At 48.4% G+C, this 22,960-nt stretch overlaps 2 protein-coding genes across 7 annotated transcripts in view; one reads left to right on the top strand and one right to left on the bottom strand.

Annotated features, from left to right (window-relative positions):
- WRN (WRN RecQ like helicase) overlaps nt 1-18,972 on the bottom strand; it is a 36,215-nt gene extending 17,243 nt beyond the window's left edge. For 2 of the 6 annotated variants that reach the window (XM_080343476.1, XM_080343471.1), the window contains exons 1-15: nt 18,634-18,949; nt 17,185-17,299; nt 15,328-15,443; nt 14,217-14,362; nt 11,601-11,749; nt 9,352-9,501; nt 7,616-7,688; nt 6,621-6,732; nt 5,682-6,090; nt 4,977-5,057; nt 4,082-4,226; nt 3,105-3,180; nt 2,052-2,119; nt 1,607-1,715; nt 311-379 (exon numbers count right to left, since the gene is read on the bottom strand). In XM_080343476.1, coding sequence (XP_080199602.1) covers nt 311-379; nt 1,607-1,715; nt 2,052-2,119; nt 3,105-3,180; nt 4,082-4,226; nt 4,977-5,057; nt 5,682-6,090; nt 6,621-6,732; nt 7,616-7,688; nt 9,352-9,501; nt 11,601-11,749; nt 14,217-14,362; nt 15,328-15,443; nt 17,185-17,280 — 1,799 coding nt within the window. In that variant the 5' untranslated portion in view covers nt 17,281-17,299; nt 18,634-18,949. The other 4 variants (XM_080343475.1, XM_080343473.1, XM_080343472.1 and 1 more) reach the window with 4 other exon arrangements.
- Nucleotides 18,973-19,313: 341 nt separating this feature from the next.
- Nucleotides 19,314-22,106, top strand: PURG (purine rich element binding protein G). The gene is made up of 2 exons (XM_080343495.1): nt 19,314-19,381; nt 20,734-22,106. Exon 2 carries the CDS (start codon nt 20,747-20,749, stop codon nt 21,749-21,751), a length of 1,005 nt encoding a protein of 334 aa, XP_080199621.1. The 5' UTR covers nt 19,314-19,381; nt 20,734-20,746; the 3' UTR covers nt 21,752-22,106.
- Nucleotides 22,107-22,960: the final 854 nt, after the last annotated feature.

Below are 22,960 nucleotides of genomic sequence, written 5' to 3' on the forward strand. Positions count from 1 at the left end.
GACCCACAGAAAAGCAAGGCAGTAAACAGCACTACAGGAAAAGGCAAAGAGCTGATATTTAGAACAAGAAAGGACAGTTGTGATGAGCTGGTGATAAAGAGATATCTAAGACCCATGTAAAATCCTGTACGAATCACAAAGTGGAGCCAACAATCCCCATCTCCCCGGGGTGAACACGAGCGACATCTGACTGACAGGCTCCAGGTCAGAGCCACAATCCGGAGGTTCAGCAGCAACGGACGAGGGAAATGTCCTTCCCCCCACAGCTACAGCAGAACCCGCAGCCCCAGAACGCCGAGCCACGACTTACGCTTTGATGCATTCTTTGACGTTTCGTGACTGAGCCGAACCAAGAAAGCAAGCGGGAACTCCTGACATCCTGCCAGAGAGGAAAACAGTCATGAACACACTTACTCAACGCTTTCTGCCTTGGTGCTCAGCCTGCACCAGCACTCCACAAAAGGAATTCAGGCTGCGGGGTCAGAGACTTCCCTCTCCCAAGGATCTTTGCAGGGAACTTCCTCAACAAACAAGAGTTGTCAGTGTCTATCGCTGCCACCCAAACATGTTTGCACTTCTCCAGCTGCTCCCCACACACACGCTTCACTAGCGCAACAAGGAATCAGAGAAATTTAGATCATTTTCCCTGCCCAAGAGCTAAGTTTACTATGAACACATCCAAAAAATAGAAAACACTGTTTTCTTCAGTTATTACCTCAGGCAGTTCATGACATTTGGATCTAAGCCTTACTGGCTTCCAGTTTCTTTGCCTTACCTTTTGACCTTTTGTGAGCTACCGCTGCTGGCTGCAGCTGCTCATTTCCAACCAGGTGGCTGCTTTTTCATGACAGATTCAACAGCCACACTTACCAACTCAGCCACTTCATATTTGACCTGTTCCCGGACACCACAGCCCCTGTCCTCTTAACTCAGTGATGAACTGCATTTTCACTACAGCCTGTTGTTGTGATGGCTTCTCCTCCCTCATTCCTCCGCCTTTCAGTCCTTCACAGAACTGCACCCAGACCGACAGACAAATTACTGAACCGCATCAGGCTGCAGAAATTCACTCTCCTCAGCCTTCCAAATGAAGGACCCACTGAGAAGGTGGTGAATAAACCCTTTCTACTGAAGAAACCAGCAGAAAAGCCAAAGCAGCAGCTGAATACACACGGACACCCTGCTGATTAATACTCAGCATAGGAGCTGGCTGCTGAGCCAGCCTGGGCTGCCCAGCGATTCATCTGCACCAGATAAGTGACAGAACTCTGAGGCTCATGCAGCCCGTGAGGCTCCTTCATCCGTTTGGTCTGTGCAGAAGTGGCCTGTGAATCCAGAAATACTTGAGAGGGATCCGCCTTTTGGAACTACGCCCGGCACAGATCTTTTGCTAATTCAGCCTGTAGTCCACCCAAGCAGCAAATCCAGCCCTCTTTAGATATTTACACAGTTTGTGTGTGTTCCTTGAGAAATGTGTGTTTTACAGCTGACACACAGGCAGCTTGCTATATAAAGCTGCAACTTGAAACAACAAAAATGCCACAAGCAGAATTTGTGGGTGTCCACAGGAAACAGGGCAGTAGCTTGTTACTACTGCTGCACTTACGTCAGCTGCAGCACCTGGTCCTCCATCAAGGAGATCAGAGGACAGATGACTATTCCTATGAATCCAGTGTAAACGGGAGGAAACTGGTAGCACAAGCTTTTCCCATATCCTAAATAATAAAAAAAAGACAGAAGTAAAACATAATGCTTTCTATGCAGCTATAATATACAGCTATAAGACAACTCTAAGACCTTGCTGAGCCCTCAGGAAAAGTAGTTTTGTTTTGCTACTAAAGGAACAGAGATATCCATTCAATACCCCTCTGGATGCCAAGGTCAGTGACCAGGACTGGCACAGAAATACAAGGAGCCAGCACAGCTGGCTCAGACTTAGTCTCAGCCAGGGTACCCTGCTCATATCAGCCAAATGGGCCATCTCCAAGTTTCAGTCTTACTCTCCCCAAAAAGAAACATTTCTGACTTGTTAGGATGTCAAAGTAACTTACCAGTTGCCATGACAACAAGATTATCTCTCCTGTCTTCTAAAACAGAATGGATCACTTTCCACTGGACCCTTGAAATTAAACAAAGGGGAATATTTCACTGTTGCCACCACATGCAGCATGTAAATTCTGTGAAACTGCATATTCAGGGGAATTGCAGGTTGAAGAAACCCTCCTGGGTGCCTTACAGTGTTCTGTTAGCACACTACAACTGCTGCAACCACCGCAGGCCATCCCACCAACGCTGCAACAAGCGTTGCCAACAGCTCCAGGGCGAGGATCATGGGATGCAGACCCCCAGAGCATCACTAACCACACTGGCTCCCCCACACATCAACTGCCCCACATACACTGGGAAAACTACAGCGATCTCCAACACCAGACATTCAATCATCACCTCGATTTTGCCAAACAATTCTCCTCCTTTGATGGTCTCAGCGGTGTATGTCAGGAAGTACACTGCATTAAAAAATCCTCCCCCCACCTCATTGGCAAAGTTGAGTAGAACAGTTTCCCCACCCCCAGCGTTGCTCTCAGGCTGCGTCTTGCATGGAAACCACCCATCACTGGTCATTCGGGAAGGTTTCATCCCATCCCCGCTGAACTTCAGAGCCGTAACAGCAACGTTCGTGTACAAAAGCACACGCGACATTGAGATGACACCACTTGTGATGGGGACAAGCTTCTGTCCCTCTTTGAGCCACACAAAGGAAAACCAGACTAAACATTAATTGTACAAAAAACTAATCTGTGTGGCTTAAGCTTTTTTGCTGTTTGAATTACCTGATACAATGAGACTTGTACAGGAGGTGTGCCAACACAAGAGGCAAGAAACTCACCCTCTACTATCAGAGTACCATATAGTAATTAAGACTCAAGAAGATTTATTTTGACATAATTTTGCAGCAGATGTTGCCTTTTACTTTTCCTGGGAATTTCACAGAGGTCCAAGTCAGTGAATGTTTTTTAAAATAAGCAGCAATAAAAAAATCTGAGTTAAAGTAAGGCAAAGAACGTGAAGATTAGTGTGTGCATTTCAACGCAAAACATACTTACGGTTTAAAAGAAGAATGCCCAAAATAAGTCTTCAGACACGTGATTTGGCTTTCACTGGGTACTGGCAGCAACGGATCTTTAGTGGGAGAGAGGAGAAGAAACCTTGTCTGTGATTAAGCTTTAAAAAGACAAAGCACTGTCCTGACAGTCTGCTCACGGGTAATGATGTGCAGGACCCAGGATTTCAGTAACTGCAGTGAAAACAACTTGCAAGATATTTACAGGCTAGAATAAAAAGATTGAAAATAAAAGGATGAAAAGAAAGTCAACAGGCTCCCCAGAGAGCCTGCATGAAGAGGAGAACATATGGCTTGATTAAGGAGATAATAAAGCAATAGGTATTGTAATGCATAGCTGCATGATTTACAACATTTTCAGCTGATTACCAGAGATGTTCTACCGGGCATGCCTTTAAAGACCCTGCTGAAGTCACACCAATCAATACCCAATAATGCATGTTGCTAACGAACTCATGGTCCCAAAATGACACAAGGGGACCCCGATCTTGCTGTGAACACTGAAGAAACATATTTGAGATCCCTGTTGAAATTCTTAATTAACATTCAGCAGTAGAAAGCATTACATTCCCATCTAGTTTGTGTCTGTTGGGCAAGCACACATCTGGATTAGCAGCACGTCAGGTGTTTTTTTAATAGAGATGAACTGAACAAAGGAACAATGAACTCGCCTGTCCCCATCCAGCACACATATTCTCCTGCCTGATGTGTTACTTTCAGTGAATTTCCAGATCAGTTTTGCTCCCAACAAGTATGCGTAATGTCTACTGACCACAGCAGGAAACAACTACATTATGCCAAGGATGCCTTGAAATTTTCACCTTTGCATACTGGCAAGTACTCCTCTTGACACTCAGCTGAGCTTTAACCTTCTGCTTTAAAAAAGCAATCGCAAAAAGGTCACTGTGCCTCCACATCTGCTGCTACACACAGTGCACTATTTTCTCATTCATGACATACCCAAATGCTCCTCCTCTTCTTCCTCAATGCCTTCATCTTCCTCAGCATCCAGCACAGCATTCAGTTCTGTGTCAGGAGTTTTCCTGGCTTTACTGGACTCTCCTTCAGTCAAAGCTCCTTTAGAATTGTCCACATCCTCTAAAGACTGCAAAACCAGAAGAAAAATGGATCTGGAGCAGGAAAAGCTCAGGTCTCAGGTTACGCGCATAGGGACGTGAATTTTCATCTATTTATGGCTTAACTTAGATCTACTGGCATACAAAGGAAAACAGCAGTCAAAACTACTGCATCAATATTTTAAAGACAAAAACTTGTTGTTTAATAAAAACAAACAAGTTTGGGTTTTCCAGTTTTCCCCACTTCTAACTAGATGAAGGTAGAAGTCTCACCAAGAAGGGACTTAAGAGGTTAGTGACAAAATCCAGAAATGCAAGGAATGGGACTCCAATGTCATGTTACACTCACTGTTTCCAAAACATGGTACTCCACAGAACACTGAACCTCTATCCAAGTTAGCTTTTTGGACCTAAATTGCATTTGTAAAAGACTGACACGCAGCACTGAGAACCATGCAAGAGAGCCCTCGTCCTTCCCTGGAATAAGTCTCTTTTCCCCAGACCTTTGAATCCTGCTCCTCACTCAGCTCCAAGTAGCACACTCAGCCTGCTCGTGCACAAGCACAGAACACTCGGGACTGCTCTGGAACTGTTCAGTCACTTCACTAGAAACACAGAGTCTGAGGGACTAGGAAAAAGGCCTGGGGAAGGAAAATAAGACTCAGCATCTAAACCTTCTTTTTGGGTAAAGAATGAAACAAGTACAAACACTCTACTAAGACCAAAGAGCATGATCACTACAAAAAAAGATTAAAACCTGAAAACCCTGAGGAACTCACTTTAAGCATCTCCATTTCCAGTTCTTCATCGCTTTCAATGACACAGGAAATATTCTGTTCATTGTCTGTGGAACATGTTTCCTGAGGGGAAAAAAATATCTTATCAGCAAAGTTATTCATACTTCATCCACATCTTTTCAACCTTCTCTATAAGCTATTTCTCTGTATGCAAATAACTATGCTAAACATTCAGCTCCGAAGGCCGCCCATGAAAAAACATATCTGAAAAAATATCAGAACACAACAAGTCCCTGTCTTAACAAAGAAAAGAGATGTCACCAGATGCAGGAAATACTTGGAATGTAAGAAAAGGATAATCTGGGGGAGCAGGCACTGATCCCCACTCCAGTGGTCACTATGAGGAAACCACTATTCGCAGATCCTTAAAGACCTGCTGTTCACTCACACCAAGCTGGAGTCTCCTGCACACAGGATTCCCCACACCAACAGAAATTCATAGGGAACATCAGAGCAATTGCAGAAAGGGAAACTACTCTGAACACCTGGAGTTTGTGTTCAGTTCTAACCCTCCCAACCACACGACTGAGGAGCAGTTCAGCACTGAACTACATCCACAAATACACTCCAGACTCTGAGCCCTTCTAGTTAATCTTCATTTTCTCTCAGGAAAACATTTTCTAAAGTCCTGGATGTGTTCGCTTCCTCTGCTGAGTGCCAATGGTTAACGAAGGCTTTTCTCATTACCTCAGGTGCAGCTTCCTTGCAAAATTGTTCAGCAGCTTGACACTCCAGGATCTGGAGCTCTTGCTCAGTGATGTCCAGCGACATGAAGTCATCTCCCTCCACTCTGGCTGCTGCAGCCCCATCTTCCACAACAGCTTCACCTTTCTCTGCCTCTTCCCCATCCACATCTCCTTCCCAGACACCAGCCAGCAGAGCATCAGAGCACACGTTCAAGTCACCTTCATGGTTTTTAGCAAATTCAGGCATTTCAGCTTCCTGTGCTTCAGTGTTTCCTGACTCCACTTCAAGTCTTGCAGCTGGAGTTGCACCACAGCTCCTCCGCAATACAGAGGGGGAGGCTGAACCACCACACAGCATGTTTCTTAAGGCCTTGACATTCTCTCTTAAGTCAGCTAATATTTCTGCAGCCCTGGAAAGTAAAACAAGAACCAAAATGATTGCTACCATTGCTACATACATCTTAGCCACAGCAGAACCCAAGCTTCTCAAGTAGCCTGGTTTTCCACACAGATTTTGCCCAAAACTTGAGATACAAAGGCTTGTCACTGAAATGCTGCTGGCGCTCCTCTTCTATGAGAAGAAAACATTACTTTACGCTGAATAGCCCTACGAAGATTCTCCAAATACACCATTTGTGGTATCGCCCACACACTTGTGTGAAGCCTGCAGACTTCAAGCAGTTAGTCAGGCAAGCACCTTAAGTACCTAAAAGTTCTTGCTGTGCATTTCAGCAAGAAAACCCAGATTTGGCAAAAGTTCAGTGTCAAACGCCTTGCAATGAGACCAATGACAAGCTACGCTCTACTGTTCCTGTGTATGTTTCCCCATCAAATGTACTGTGCTTGCTCTTCTTGAAGAGGATGCACAGGTAACAGACATGGCTGTCAACACATGTATGTTGCTGCATCAGATCTCAACACTGAAGAGCACAAACCTCACCCCTGCACATGTTCAAGTTGTCCAGAAGAGTCAGGGATGCAAGAAGCCAGGCCTGTTATCTCTTCGGCTAGACAAGTCAAGTGCTCCTTCACGTCTTTGGATGACATGTCACCTGTAAGAAGTCTCAGAGTTATTTCACAATAATTGAGGTGTAACATCTATATGCAAACAGGTTGCCTTCAAGTAACTGCATTTCCACAAGATCTATGCTGATGGGACAGCCTTTCGCAGTGTACACAGTCAGTGTACTTCAGCACTGCAGCTTTTCCAGCAGCCCATTTACACGTGCTCAGGAGAAAAGGGGAGAGAATGTGACCATTAGAAAGTGATCCTTCCCGGTATACCTTCCGGATGCTAACACAAATACACCAACAGGGCCAAAAACTATTCCTCACCCTAAGGGAGCGGTACTGCCACCTGTCTTGGATAGACAAGACAAATTCCACCAGTACAGAGAGGAAACAAACTTCCTTCCTCCTCCTTTCAAACACAGAATACAAACCACTCAGCTTTCCGTACGAAGCACCTCATGGAACAAAAACTAAGACTTTTAGAGTCACTTTTCTGATCAAATAAATCAAGTTAGGCTGCTCTAAAAAGAAAAAAGGGTCCTATTTATGCACCTCAAGAAAAGCATTACTTGGTAACATGTATTGTTTGGGGTCTCACTCTTCCTTAAACTAGGTTTTTGCCTCCACATCAGCAGAATTAACTCACTGCAGTGTTTCCATGAACTGGTCTGACATGAGGAATTCTCACCATCTCTGTACGCAGCAGAAACAAACAACATGACCAGACTGTGCTCCTACACCGCTCCAGAGAGCGCTGCCACAGTGCCGTAACCCAGGTCATCCAAGAGCCTTAAAAGCCTCTCTGGAATCTGCCTCTAACTTCCAAGAAGCCAGACAATGCTGAAACAAAGATACTCTGAAAAACCTATCGGGAACCCAAACATTTAATTGTACACTGAGAAAATCCCTCCAAGTGTAATTTACCTCTTCGTAAACCAAATAATTTCCAGTCCCTGTTACTCATATTTTTCAGTTTTTGATAAATGATGAAGCCAGCCTGCAAAGGAAAGGGAAAAAAAAAGTCAGTACTCAGCATTCTGCAGAGAAAACATGTGAACAGTCAGTGCCCCGCACAGGTGCACCGCTCATCACAACCACGTTACAGTTCACAAACCGCACAGTCCTGACTCGAGGTCCACGTTGTAGTGGCTGCTCTTATCTAGACTTATTTTTATAAAGTCAGCTGCAAACAGAGCCCCAGGTACTCTGCTCCCCACCTGCTCTGCCCCATTCAGATGGTGCTCCAAGAGAACACCTATGAGCCCACTAAGATTGTGTGTGCTTAGGATTTCCCTTGATAGCAATAATAAGTTACAACAGGAAAGTGCAGCCTAAAGCCAGGAATGTGCTAATTAAGCCACACATGTTAATCGAAGCATCTCAGAGGAAAGAGAAAGAACCGGGTTAGTCCCTCATGTCTCCAAAAGGCAGGTGAGCAAGGGAAAGGCTTTGTCTGTAAGCAGTGGGTCACAGCAGCCACAGCAGGCAGCTCTGAGCACTGAAAGCCAGAGCTCCTCTCCCTTGCTCATTTGGGTCCTGCACATTCACTGGTGCCAAATCAACAAGATTTAACTAAACTAGAAAATATGCAGTGGCTCCTAAGTTAGAGAAGACAACAGGGACCACAGTCCCACTTCCCTTCCCCTCATCTAACCCGACTGCAGTCATGCAAGCCCAAGAGGGTTTTATTTCACTGCTGTAAAGGACCATTTTCTCCCAGGAAGAGGGAAGCACACAGCAGCACAAAGGGAAATCTCTTCACAGAACTGAGGGAAAACCTTTTTTCAAACCCGTGAAGACGCAGAGTTATTTCAGTTGCACAAGTCGATATATGACTGAAATTACTCTTGCTGGTAATCCAGACTGTGGTTCTGCTGGATTAACCACGGCAGAAGGTTGAAGTTCTTCAAAGCTGTTTATTAATTTTATCTGACATACCACATTAAGCAGGAGCTGAGTAAACTGGATTTTCATTCATAAGCAGCTCAGGATGACCGAAAATCCCACAGAAAACACACCCTTAAGCACTAACACACTACAATGAATACCTGCCAACAAGGGAATAAAAAATTACCCACTCTTCAATCAGCAGTTATTGTATTTAATAATGCATCTCGAGCGTGTTATACCTATGTGGGATAATCGTGCTGCAAGAATTTCAGCTTATGCCATATGGATGCAGATAAAGCTCACATCCATGCAGTGACAGTGCGCAGTCAGTCCACACCAACAGTTGGTGTCTGTTACCCAGGACATTCAGAGCGCAGCAGAACCTCTGGGAGCTCTGGTTCATGACCAGGCTTAAATTAAAAGGCAAATCTCACAACTCCATGAAACACTAAGAGGTGAGAACCTCGGGGGAGGCTCAAGACTGCTGTGGAAAGGGCTTTCTTTTTTCTACTTGAAAATTCTTTCAATTTTCCATGTGAAACGTTCACCACAATATCCTCTTTAAGTGATCTCAGCAACAAGACAGGTCATCGAGTCAAGCATGAGCAGGACTGGCTCCAACAGAGAAGATATTGTGACAAGTCTGTGCAAACACTGGGGTTTGAAAGCTTAACACGGACAAGGAATTGGGCAGCAAAAGCACCACAAACAGTCACCACCACATTAGAAGGGAACTTATCAATACAGGCGGAATCTCTTCAGTTACATACGTAGGCATCTGTGGCTGCATACAGCTTCTGCTCCGCCTTGAGTGGAAATTCTTCCCAGTTACCGCAGCGGACAGACTTGTCCTTCAAAAGCTGCTTCCCAAAAAGGTGCTTTACCAGACCATTTAGGCTCCATATCTCCTTACACCTCAGCTGGGGAAAGAAAAAAAGAGAAAGAACTTGTTTAAAGGGGAAAGTAATTGGACTTGGCAGAATATATTCTTAGAAGTGGCAAAGTGTACTTAAACCCTCATTAAAGGGCTCTGGATCAGTCAGACTAGCCAGCTCCTCAAAGCAGCGACTGTTCTCCAGGCCTAACTCTGCTCTCATCATCCTGACAGGTCATTTGGCCCTTGGAAAGCCGTATTTTCCTGCTCCGAAACTGTCATGTTGAAGGACACATCTACACAGCCTGGAAAGACTCCAGAGTCCACGCAGGGTGAGCTGGTATTGCCACACTACCAAAAAACATACCAAGGAAATATCTGTACAGTGTAGTCTCTGGCTTGATAAAACAAAAGCCATACACTGAAACAGTGACCACTCCCTCCTCTAGGATTTTTTGTAATTATTTGGCTTTCTAATTGGAGAAACTTACTATCAAACACCAGGAATGTATTTAATATAGGAATACCAGTCTCCCCATCAGGTTTTCTGTCACCTTTTGCACGTCTGAGAAGCCAAGCGAAGCCCAAGGCGCTGTTCTGCGTACCGGGAGGCAGTCAGCCCAAATCCCCAGAAATCGCCACACTGCTGCTGTCAATTGCTTTTGTGACAGCAGCTGTCAGCCATGGTCATTGCACGCTATTGTCTGATGAGCCAGGCTGAGAACTTCCCTTCCCACCTCAAGGCGGGCACAGACTTGTGCCATCCAGCTCGGGAGAACGCGCAGAACATGCACAAGTGCAGAGCCCGACAGCGGTGACGGCAGCTCATCCCCTTCTAGCTGGGACCGAAACACCTCCCAGCTGTTCATTCTGGGTTCCCCCAGCCCTCCCCCTCGCATTGTGCCTTGATACATAACCCTACTCTTTGTTCTCTCGAGCTTCGCTTTCAAGTTTATTTTTGGTGTGTTTTCTCCTCAGCAGAAAGCTTTAAAGCTGCTATCAGAGATCACATTGCTCAGCTCCATGACAAAATACCCAGGAGGTGGATGATGTGGGATTAAAAAAACAACAAAAAAGTGCCTTGATTTACAGAAACTTGCAAGCTTGGAAAGACACAGCTCCTTCTATTGCTCCAGCAAAGCAGTTTAATGTGCACAGCTTCCAACCCGCTAGGAATAGAAACTTCAGGGTGGCTCACACGGAGAGCACTGCCCTGAATGCTGGTAGTAGAGCATGTCCCCCTCCCACTGCAAGTTATTTACACCAGGTATGTAAAGCACAGAAACAAGGCATGAACAGTATTATTTCTGAGCCCAAATCTCTGTCCTCCACTAGGAAACTGGAGTTGTTCCTATTATCCTACCAAGCACACAGAAAAAGCACAGAAGGAAAGAGAAGAGCACAGAGAGATCAAGCACAGGGAAGGAAAAACTTTGCACATAAAAGGCACAAAAGCTTTAAAGGGACACGCTGGAACTAGGAATGGCAGGAGGATCTGGGAGGTAAGGAGCTTCCTGCTCTCTGCGCTGATCAGAGAGCACAGATCTCCCTACATCAAATGATATCTAACTAAAATCCACCTATGCTGAAATTCACGGGGCACCAATGCAACACTGTCACTCAATGAGAGGCGTGGGGAACGCCAGCCGAGTGAGAGCAGAGGGGACAACAGCTTCAGAGCCACGGAAAGGAACGTATTTTTATGGCTCCAGATGATGCGACACCTCAGGATGGAGAACTCCATGGAAGACCTCGGCGCTCCCTGCCCGTGCCCAGCGGGAGGGAAACCTCCCTTCCCACAGAACCCACCTGGCACAGCCCGGCCACTGCCAGCACCGAGCAGAAAAGATACAAGCAGCTGCATTTAGAGAGCCGTACCTTGCACATGCAAAAGGTGAGCAGGTCTGAGAGGGGACAAACGTTCATTAAGAACTGGCTCAGTGAAATACACCACTTAATTCTGCACATTTTCTTAAGAATTCCTTTTTCAACTCACTCTTTTGAGGAATAAATTGTAGTACATCACCTTTATTCTACGGAACACATTTGCTATCAGGACTCAACTCCTGTGAACACAAGGAAACCTCCTCTTGCACAGCACAATAACAAGATTCCCTCCCACAACAGAAAGGTGTGAAGTTTTACTTTCTCATTAGCCACGTCAGCCAGCTCCACAAAGCTCTTCAGCTGGATTTCAAAGTCACTCATCAGCTTCCATTGATCTCCCTCAATTCCTACGCCAACCTTTTTAATTGTTTCATCTTCAAGCAGCCTTTTGAGTCCCTTGGGAAAACCTAAAATAGATTAAGCCCAAACATCAGAAACTCAATACTGGAAGATGGCAGAAAGTCTAACAGAAACGACAAAACGCTAGCACAAAGGCCACCTGCAAAGAACTCGGCTTTTTCAGGAAAAGCCCTCAATATTGTTGTGTTTAGGCAGCTGCGTGGACTCTGCAATGACGGGGAGCACCAGTTGCTGTAATGTATCATCTGCAGACAAGCAGGAATGGAACACCTGAAATATGCAAATCCATTCTGCATCTGAAAACAAATTCAGCTGAAAATTTCAACACCATTATTCCATCATTAGGTGATCATTAGACCTCATGGCAACAAAAAAAGTTCTACATGCATAAGATACTTGAATTCAAAGAATCGGATGCTCAAAAGCAAATGTAATATTATTTTCCTATTTTCCACATGAAAATCTCTCCCCATTACTCCATTCTGCTTTGATGGGAAACAGTTTAAGCCGTAAGCGTGGAGAATCACGAGGAGAACAGGTTCCGTGGAGGCTCACTCAGTGCTAGCGCTGGGCTGGTCCAACAACGGCACTGGAATACAGAATTCACCACCCAGCTCCTCCGCCAAGCCCAGATAACCTTGTCTGTTCAGTAGGAAAACAAATTCAAGGATGCGCACAGACGCTCAAGTATTCTATCTCGATTGAGCCTGAACTGACGACACAGCCATCCTGGATCAAAGGGTATTTTTGAGTTTGCAGGGCTGAATAAAGGCACACGACTTCCCAACCCGGTTTCTACAAGAGAGAACAGTCTCAGACACTTCGCACTTGAACAAAAGCGCCTTTTGCTCCCTTCTGTGTTCATCGCTATTTAAAATTCGGAGCACCTTGTTTAAATACTTACCTTCAGGAACCCACAGCTGGATACCTGGAATTTGTGTCAAGTGTGATTCTAGCACCTACAGACACGCAGTGGTGCACAAACACAGTACACGGGCTCCGGCTTGCTTCTCATGGCAAATTTCACTCTTTCTCTACTGTGCTAAGTATTTACACCCTTCAACAATCATTTGGCATCACGGGTGTTATGTTACACAACCAACCTCACACTTCTACGGCTCCTGCTGACACTGTACAGACACTTGTGCAATACCAGCCACAACCAGTCGTGCTGTGAAGCTGCAGCTCTGATTCAAAGCATTAAAAAATTACCACTTAAAAAGGTCTTCGTTTAATACTAGATGAAGGTTACAATCTGAAAAAAGGACGTATTTCCTTAGAGTCTCTAAAGAAAAAAGACTAAGAACTGGAAAACTATCAATATGTATTAAATTTATATCCTTCATATGATGCCTTTATTTGGTCCAACAACTCTCTCCACTCTTCCTCCTGCAAAAGTACATATTTTTTGCAACAAAAAAAAGTCCTGAGTCTTATCCAGCTGGGTAGTTCAGCCAACACTGACACTTCTGCGAGTCCAACTTACTCTGAATAACGAGCAGAAATCGGCTGCGGCTCCTGCAAAAAGGCTGACACACCTCAGCAGCCCAAGGGGCATCTCCCATGGCAAAGAACAACAACTCCAGACAAGATTCCACGCAGAAACACCATCTTCTGCTGCAACACGCTCAGCGAGCAGCAGCCCACGTGCAACTGCAGCCAGCGGCAACCCACAAACATCTGCACTTGTAGAACCAAAAGCCTTTTGGCTCTTTATGACTCTTCTTCCCCCAGCTTCCCTCTGCAAACCTCCTTTTGTGCACTTGTACCTTCCTGCCTCCTGGATTGAATAGACTCCAGCAATTAAATTTCCACCCCATTTGCTACAAATGACAAAGGATTGAACACCAACATTAAAATTACAGCTATTATACGGCAGCATGCACACCCCAGGGAAATCAGAGACATCTCACCGGCGTAGTTTCAATCTAACATTCAAACCAAAGGTTATAAAATTGCAGCCTCTTTCCCGCATTCTTATTTTCCCTATTTGGAAGCTTTTATTCGGATCCATAATGAATTTGGGTTGGTGAAGCACATCTTCCCCCGCTTTTCTCCATAGCTGCACCGCACCAGGTATCCAGCCTCACAAAATGCAGGTACTAGGAACAAACAGCACGACTGCCATAATTTTTGAGGGGTTTTGTTATTGAAGCCAAATTATGAAGAAACAGCCGGCTAAATTTAGGTTCCTTGTTTATTTTGGCCCAGAAATGAAAGCTCATAAGCAAGGAATTGAATTTTTTTAAACCCAACTAAAATATTCCTTCCCAGAGAAAAAAAAATCCTCAAGGAAAATTCTTTCACCCTGTTCAGAACCTCAGAGTTGGGCTAACATCCTCTTGATAGTCATGGGCAACACTCACAATAAATCAATAAATCCATTTATTATATGCGAGAGACGAGGGGTGGATTTGTACTGTCAAACATAGTGCAAAATATTGACTACTGTTGCCATTCCAACTAAACCACAATAAGCAGAGGGCCTGGCTAATAATGGAGGAAGTACAGTACCTGACATGGAGGAGACATGAAACAAGTAGCATTTGTCCTCAGCCACACATATCTGGATTACAGCTATTTTCGCCATTTTTCCTTTAGTATATGACGGCGGCCATTCAATATCAAACCCAACAGCGGCCCCATCTGATAAACTCTGCCTAGAAAAAACAAAACCAAACCACACAATATTGCTCATATTTAACCATTCTTCCACCACTATTTAAAATACCAGCCTTAAGTCAGCTTATACAAAGATGATTGAGAACGTCACAGCCACTACATTTTCCTTTTACATTTACAGGACACAGAAACCATTTGAAAATCAAGACTGTGAGGTGGTGAAATCCCAGGGGATCCCAAAAGCTGCAAGAAACCCTCCCAAGCAGCCAGACGTTGAGCAGACCCTGCTGCACACCAGCAGCAGCGTGGCAAGCCCCCGGACACTGCCACATACAAAAGGCCATGCAATCATTTCCTTTCCCTTGTTATGTATTTATCCCACTGCACTGGAAGTCGATATAATTTTTTCCCCGTCACTAATGAGTTGTGCTATGCAAAAATAGGGGAAAAATTAATAATCCATTCACATCATGGATTCACTACTTTTACTTTGAACATATAGTTCATGAGTTAATACATATGCTTGATTCCTTACAGCTCCTGTGTCCCTGTGAAGTCACTTGAAGTCCATGGATTTGTCCACAGCATGAAAGGCACAGAATCTGTGCTAGAACCTTTGCTGCTTCTGCCCCAAGGGACTGCGAGATTTAGCAACGGCATCTCCCACCCAGAGACCAAATGGAAACCAAAACTGCTCCACATAATGGAAAAAAAATACATATTTTGAAGCCACCATACGCTGCAGACAGACCAGGAAAATGTCTCACAGGGTAATCCTCCATCATGGGAAACAGGTTGGTTGTGCTCGCAATCAATAAGCGAGACAATTGCTGCACGTAATCAGACAGCCAAGGCAACCAGATGCTTGCTCTGGTTGCACCATTGACCTCCATACACATCAAATCAGGAGAAGGAGACAGAGGAGCCAAGTCCTTCTCAGAAAGAAAAAAGCACTCAAAAAGAAAAAAAGGAGAAAGCAAACCCGCAGAGTAAGAGCTATTACCTGATATCTTCCGAGAGAAGGGAACAGTCACTGGCTTCGTAGCTATAAACAATGGAGCCGCTGAACTCAAGGAATGGCAGCCCCTCTTCCAAAACGCTCCTCTGAGCAGCGCACTTCTGTCAAAAAACAGAAACACATCAGGAAGAGGCTCTTTTACCAGCCACAGAGAGGCACCCGCTCAGCACACGCTGCGTCCCAGCACGGTGGCACCCGGAGTCACGCACACCTCACCACGCATCACACGCAGGGCTGGCGGCACCAGCAACGCGCAGGGTGACAGCCCAACCCCTACAAAAATGTGGGTTCATGCCCGTTTCTTGGCTTCACTCCAGGCACTGGGACTGAAAGCACGCAGGTTGCATTTTCACCTCAATTTAGTTTATTCAGATTCTTCCCAAGGTCAAGATGAGGGGATAAAAAAAAAAATGAGTTTTTGACAGCATCAAAACGCCCTCAAAGCTGCTTCAAATGCTGTAGCACTTCCACACCTAGAAACGTGGGGAGAAGTATTTAAAACAGACAACAATTTAAAGTCATTGTTGGAGTCATCCGAACCTGGTCAGGCTCTAATCCTCTGCCAGCTCTGCTCCTGCAGAGCTGTGAGCAGCAGCTCAGCTCCCCGTGTTTCGGGCAGCCCATTCCACTCAACCCTGCCACATGTTCCGTGCAAGGAACTCCAAATATTTACATGAACTCCAGGGATTTAAAACCACATGCAATATTTAAAAGCAGGGATATCCTCCATCAGCAGATGAATACTGGTTAACAAATCCAAGCCTTAAGCACAGAGGGTGAAAATGAACCCTCCAGCTGGCATTTTCCCCCTTTCTGAAGTGTATTTACTGAAATTTATTGACTGATAAACTTACTCAAATTGCAAAACTCCTGATGACATTCACCTGGCTCCAAAACCTTCAGGTTGGTTACAAATATGCAAGTAAGCCACCATGCCAATAATAACAGAAGTGGTTAAGCATCACACAATAACACTTGAAGAACAAAGTCTTGTCACTCAAAGGCCACAACACATAAAACAGATTTTAATGCATTTTCAGAAACAATAAATTGCCTCCAAGGGGGGGATTCCACACCAACAAACAAAGACACTGCTGATTTTACACTCGCACAATGAAACATCTCCTTCAGGTCACAAAGGGCGAAGTTCTCACCCAAGCCCTTCCCAAAAGGGCTGCTTGATGCAAGGTGCCACAGGACACACAAGCCAGGTTGCTTTGAATCAGCATTTTTTAATATCCATGCTACTAATTCTTTATTCCCACTTCACAGAAGAAAAACCGCTCCACTGAGTTTTCTGCTTTTCTCTCATACATTAGTTTCCCAAATGTTAAAGCTGTTTCAAATGTTCCAGGGGAGGCCTCTTCTAGTGGGAAATTTGATGCTGAATCAGCTCATATATGCAGGAAAAAAAAAACACTCAAGGACACATTAACATTCCTTGAGCACCAGAAATTCCAACATCATCTTGCTGATCAATGAACTCTTCTGACTCCCCAGTCCTTGCTAGTGTTCAGCCCACCATACCGGGCGAGCAATGCACCAAGAGCTCCCAATACTCGGGTGTTTTTGTCACTGAAGTTCAAAATAGCCAGGACAAAATTCCTGCAAAGGTAACAGCAGCAGCCTTTGAATGTCATATGATAGTTTGATTAAAAAGGAAAACACTTCAGGAAGTTAAAGCAAACAGAAACAACACAATGGTACTTAAGTTTAATGACAGTTCACAGGACCAAAGAGCTGCAAACAGTCTGATAACGGATATCAGAGGCACAGCTCTAACTGAAAGCATGTGGGCCCATGTTGTTGCCTTTAAAGCAAGCCCCTCCGCCCAGAGCGTACCTTTTGAGCACTCACAGCTCCATCCTGGTTCTGTATAAGCATCCACTCTGGGTATTTATTCTGTGGACCAGTAGTCAGCAAATCCGCTTTATTCATTTTTTCTGCATTTCTGTTACTTTTGCAGACAACAGAACAAAAATATTAGATTAGTCAGCAAGTAGTAACAAGACAAGGTGTTAAAATCATCAGGCCAGAATGAGGTTACGCTAGAACATCACCCCAAAATTAAAACACTTTGTGCTCGAGAATGGACATTTACAGAGCTGCCTGCAAGAAACCTGAAAATAGATCTATGTGTTACATTCTTCTTCATGTCAGGATGAAAAAACTTTAAAAAAATCTCTTATAGTCCCTATGGAAAGAAAGCTCAGTTTAGTTTTACAGAGACCAGTACCTGGAAACAGAAGAACACACCTGCTGCTGCCTCTGCTCAACACAGCCCTGTGAGTTCAGCACATTTATCCCCTGTTTTAGAGCAGGGCACGGGAACCTGCTATCTGCCTTCAAAGCACAGTCAGCTGCACTTGCTGACAAAGGAAACAAGTCAATAAAAGTCAAATAAAGAATTACCACACTCACACCAACCGTGTCTCAAAGCCTGTGCTCCCTGCACAGAACAGAGCAGTGAGCATGCAATAAAGATTAAAAAAACAAACAAAACCACACGGAAATCCTAGGGAGAACTACAGCCAAACGAGACACACGCTGCCTACTCTCTCTGGTGCACACTGAATGATGGCAGAGATTAATTATTAATTAGCCTTCTCCATGGATAGAGGGTTAAAGTTAGGAAGCCACATTTTCTGAAACAGCTGTGGATTTTCAGCCCTGAGCACCCGGGTTTCCTTTCAGAGAAGGGGAGCAGGGTTTCCTAGTTGTGAGCAAACGCTGACAGGCTCAGAGCTGTCCCAGCTGCTCCCAGGGCTGCTTCCAATGGGATTTAGAAACCTTCCTGGAGATGAGGCTCAAAAAGGTGACATTTCCCACCCCCATTCTTCCCCACCGTGTCCACCACTTTACCAACAAAATCAGACCACCCCTATCTTAGCAAGAAGATACTCTCCAGCTGTAACTCCTCACCAGAAAGTACAAATCCTAGGCAAACCACACTGTTTCAGTTTTTAAACTAAAGGGCGATTCAGGCTGGACATGAGAAAGAAATATTTTAACACTGAGGGTTAGGCCAGGCTGGACGGGGCTCTGAGCACCCTGAGCTGGCGCAGGTGTCCCTGCTCATGGCAGGGGGGCACTGGGGAGCTGGGAACGTCCCTCCAACACAAAGTGTTCTGGGATTCTAAGCACTGCATTCCAGTCAAGGACAACGAGCCCTGCTCCAAATTCACACCCGTTCCCCCAGGACAGCAGGCGCGAAGCCGCAGCAAAGGCCTTCATGCAAGCACCAAACAGTCCCCCACCACTGTCCCTCCCCGGTACCTCGGGCCCACGCACCGAACGAGCGCCCCAACCCCTCACGCTCCCCGCTCGGGGCTGGGGGAAGGCGGCGCACCCCAGCTCCAGGTGCCCCAGGGCAGGAGGCCGCGGCCTCGCCGCAGGCTCCTCTCCACAGCCGCCTCCGGGCTGCCGGTGCTGAGGCGGCCCCGACGGTGCCCGCAGCAGCCGGGACCAGCGGCGGCGGGTACGGAGCCGACGCGTTCCACCCACGCCGTCCTACCGGCCTCCTCCGGGCCCCACCACGCACAGACACCGGCCCGGGGACGCCCCAGGGCCCCGCCAGCCCGCCGCACCGCGATCAGCGCCGCCACTCACCGGCCTGCGAGGCCCTTCACGGCGCCGGCGCAAGCATTTAACGCCAAGGCGCGTCGCGTTGTTACTACGTCACCAAGTCAACCGGCTCCGCCCCCTCCACCCGCCGTCTCCCCGAGCGGCGGCGGCGAGAGGTTACCCGAGGTGACGCGCATGCGCGCTGCGGGCGGCGCGGCGGCGGGCGCGGGGCACTGTGGGTAGTGTAGTCCGGGCCGGGCGGGCCTCGCACCCTCCGGCACCCACCGCGCTGCCGCCGCCGCCGCCGCCGTCCGAGGCCGGGCGGGGCCGGGCCGGGCTGGCGGGGCGGGGCGGGGCGGGGCGGAGCGGGGGTGCGCCAGCCCGCGGCTCTGCGCGGCGGGGGGGGAGCGGCGGCGCCGCCGGCTGCGGGCGGTGGCGGCGGCTGAAGGGTAACGGCGGCGATGGGCGCTGAGGGGTGAGTGGTGGGGACCGGGGGCGGCCATGGGGCGGGAGATGCGGGGCTGAGGGGCACCGCGGTGGCACGGAGGGCAGAGCTGGGGGCACTGGGGGGCAGAGCTGGGGGCACTGGGAGTCAGTATTGGGGAACTGGGAGGCCAAGGGAACAATACTGGGAGCACTGGGGGCAGTACTGGGAGCACCGGGACCAGGGATGCAGTGATGGGGGCACTGGGGGGCAGTACCGGGGCAATGGGGGCAGTGCTGGGAGCACCGGGACCAGGGATGCAGTGATGGGGGCACTGGGGGGCAGTACCGGGGCAATGGGGGCAGTGCTGGGAGCACCGGGACCAGGGATGCAGTGATGGGGGCACTGGGGGGCAGTACCGGGGCAATGGGGGCAGTGCTGGGAGCACCGGGACCAGGGATGCAGTGATGGGAGCACTGGGGGGGCAGTACCGGGGCAATGGGGGCAGTGCTGGGAGCACCGGGACCAGGGATGCAGTGATGGGAGCACTGGGGGGGCAGTACCGGGGCAATGGGGGCAGTACTGGGAGCACCTGGACCAGGGATGCAGTGATGGAGGCACTGGGGGGCAGTACCGGGGCAATGGGGGCAGTACTGGGAGCGCTGGGACCAGAGATGCAGTGATGGGGGCACTGGGGGGCAGTACTGGGGCAATCGGGGCATAGGGGACAGTACTGGGGACACTAGAAGTCAGTATTGGGGAACTGGGGAGCTAGTGGGGCAATGCTGGGGACACTGGGGAGGAAGGAGGTGAAGCTTTGGGGGCACTTGGCGGGAAATGTAGTGATGGGGGACACGGGGGAGGCAGTACTGGGGCACTGGTGGGCAGGGGCTGGTACTGGGGGGTCTCTGGGGGCAGAGGTTGCAGCTCTGGGTGGCAGTGGGGCGGGATGGGCAGTGCTGGGGAGGGCCCCAGTGCCCCCCAGTGCCCTGGGAAGGTGGGGGGGCGGGCACACAGAGCTGTGAGGGGGACCTGCAGCAGGGGGTCTGGTTTGGGGTGTCCCTTGGGGTCCGTCTCACTGCAGGGAAGCGGATGCTGAGGCAGCCAGAGGGCCGGGGCTAGGGGGGGCAGGCTGCCACACTTGGGCTGTGGGGGATCTGGAGGGCTGCAGGAGGAGACAGCGCTGGCAGGAGGGTCCCCACGCCTGCGGGATGTCAGCCAGGAGCTGGAGCCGGGGGCGGGGAAGAGCGCTGGGGACGGTTGGGCCGCCGTGGCAGCTGGGAGGGAACGTCGGCGGCTTTCACCGGGAGAGCGAGCGGCGAACGGAGCTGCACGGCGAGAAGCCGAGTGGGCCCCTGGTGCTGATGGTGTTGTCTGTGTCTCTTGTTCTGTGTCGTTTCCAGCTGATCGGTAAAGATGGAAAGAGGGAGAGGAGGAGGAGGAGGAAGAAACCTGGGAGGCTCTGGCTTGCACAGGAGCATTTATTCCCAGTCCCAGCAGTACCAGTACCCGGCCTCCTCGCAGGGGGGCTGCATGGAGATCCAGGAGCTGGCCTCCAAGAGGGTGGACATCCAGAAGAAACGGTTTTATCTGGACGTGAAACAGAGCTCCCGAGGCCGCTTCCTGAAAATTGCCGAGGTCTGGATAGGAAGGGGCAGGCAGGACAACATCAGGAAGAGCAAACTGACCCTCTCCTTGTCAGTAGCCGCGGAGCTGAAGGACTGCTTGGGGGACTTCATCGAGCACTACGCCCACCTGGGGCTGAAAGGGGGTCCCGGCCACCGGCACGAGCACAGCGATGACAAAGAGCAGCATCCCCGGAGGAGGCAGCACCCGCCGCCTTCACCTCCGGCGTCCGTGGGCTCCGAAGAGCACCCCCACAGCGTCCTCAAAACCGAGTACATTGAGAGGGACAACCGCAAGTATTACCTGGACCTGAAGGAGAACCAGCGCGGCCGCTTCTTGCGGATTAGGCAAACCGTGAGCCGGGGACCTGGCGTGATGGGTTATTTCGGCCACGGCTTGGGACAGGAGCAGACGATCGTCCTCCCGGCGCAAGGGATGATCGAGTTCAGGGATGCTTTGGTCCAGCTGATTGAAGAGTACGGCGAGGGGGACATAGAGGATCGCAGGGGGGGAGGCGACGACCCCCCGGAGCTCCCCGAGGGCACCTCATTCCGGGTGGACAACAAGCGCTTCTACTTCGACGTGGGATCCAACAGGTACGGCATCTTCCTGAAGGTAAGTGAGGTGAGGCCGCCCTACCGTAACACCATCACAGTGCCCTACAAAGCGTGGACACGGTTTGGGGAAAATTTTATCAAGTATGAAGAAGAGATGAGGAGGATTTACAACAGCCATAAAGAAAAAAGAATGGATGCCAGAGGGGACAGTGGTGAAGAGCAAGAGGGTCTCGAATAGAGCGCATTGGACTGGCCGTCTGGTAAAAGATAACAAAACAAGCAGAAATCGGTGAGAGGGACTGACTTGTAGTAATTTAAACCCACCCCTTTTTTAAAATTTTTTTTGTAAAGTCCTTTTTCCGGTAGTTCTCGCTAACTCCAGTACGTAATGTTATCTGGTTATCACGTTAAATTACGCCCAAAACATCTCTGTATGTCTTATGAAAGTACCAACCTCCCGAGTCTGTATGAGTCAGCCGCTTCGAGTGTTGAAGACTCTGGAAGTACACGTATCAGCACAAAAAAAATCCGGCACTCTGACCTTTAAATAGTCCAGATAAGGCTTGTGTTGCACTTCAACGTGATACGAAAAGAGACCCAAACCAAACCTTGTGCTGACGTGTATCGATTTCTGCTTATGACGGGTTTTTGGGACTGAATTCTGCCTGTGCTCGGTGAAAAGGCTGAGAGGTATAGCCAGGGGCATTTACAACAAAAATCATCTCTGTGCGAATCGCTCGTGTGTGTCTGAGGAGAGGGAGAGGTTTTAAAACTGGCGTCTGCTGGTTGCTGAGTCCGAGACGATGATTCTGCGTGGGTAAAACCTCGATGACTGGTCAGACCTTCCAAACGTGCTGGTAAAGAGCGGAAAATTTGTTATTTATTTAGTACTTTTGGGCTGACCTGAGTATCCCAGGAGGGCAAAGTTCTGCTTGAGTGCTAAGCCTTTGAAATGAATGGTGATGGATAATAACCCGCTCCTCATCCAAGTGTTCTGCCCACGCGAGGCCCATGAGGTTTTTTTGTTTTTAACGCACTGGTCTGAAGTTCAGAAGGTATTTTTGTACTGGGGGTGTTGTGGGTTCCAGCTGTGAGCGGGTGCTCGGAGGGACGGCCGCGACCGGGGCTCCCGGCTCCTCCGCCAGTCGTGAGGCAAACGCGGTCACGATGTTCTCTCGTGCGAGGAAAACGCCGGGCGTGTTCCTCCTCCCGCCGTGAAGAAGAAAAGCTCTTTGGGGGGTTTGGTGCATCGCTGAATTTGTCTAAAAGGGCATCTCTCTCGTACTTCCCCGCAGCGCGGTTCGGAAGCCGCGGTTACCGCCGCCCCGGGTTTCCCGTCGTGTTGATTTGACAGGTGTTGTTTTTCGGAGGTGACGCCGGTGCCCACCCTCACAACGCTCACAGCGGGGCCGGCAGCACGCGGTTCCGTTCCCGGTCCCCCCCCGAG

The sequence above is a fragment of the Nesoenas mayeri genome (assembly GCF_963082525.1).
Source record: "Nesoenas mayeri genome assembly, chromosome: 4".
NCBI lineage: Eukaryota > Metazoa > Chordata > Aves > Columbiformes > Columbidae > Nesoenas > Nesoenas mayeri.

Bases quoted from the DNA above. Each gene is read 5' to 3' on its own strand.
- PURG (XM_080343495.1), top strand. From the start codon at position 20,747: ATGGAAAGAGGGAGAGGAGGAGGAGGAGGAAGAAACCTGGGAGGCTCT.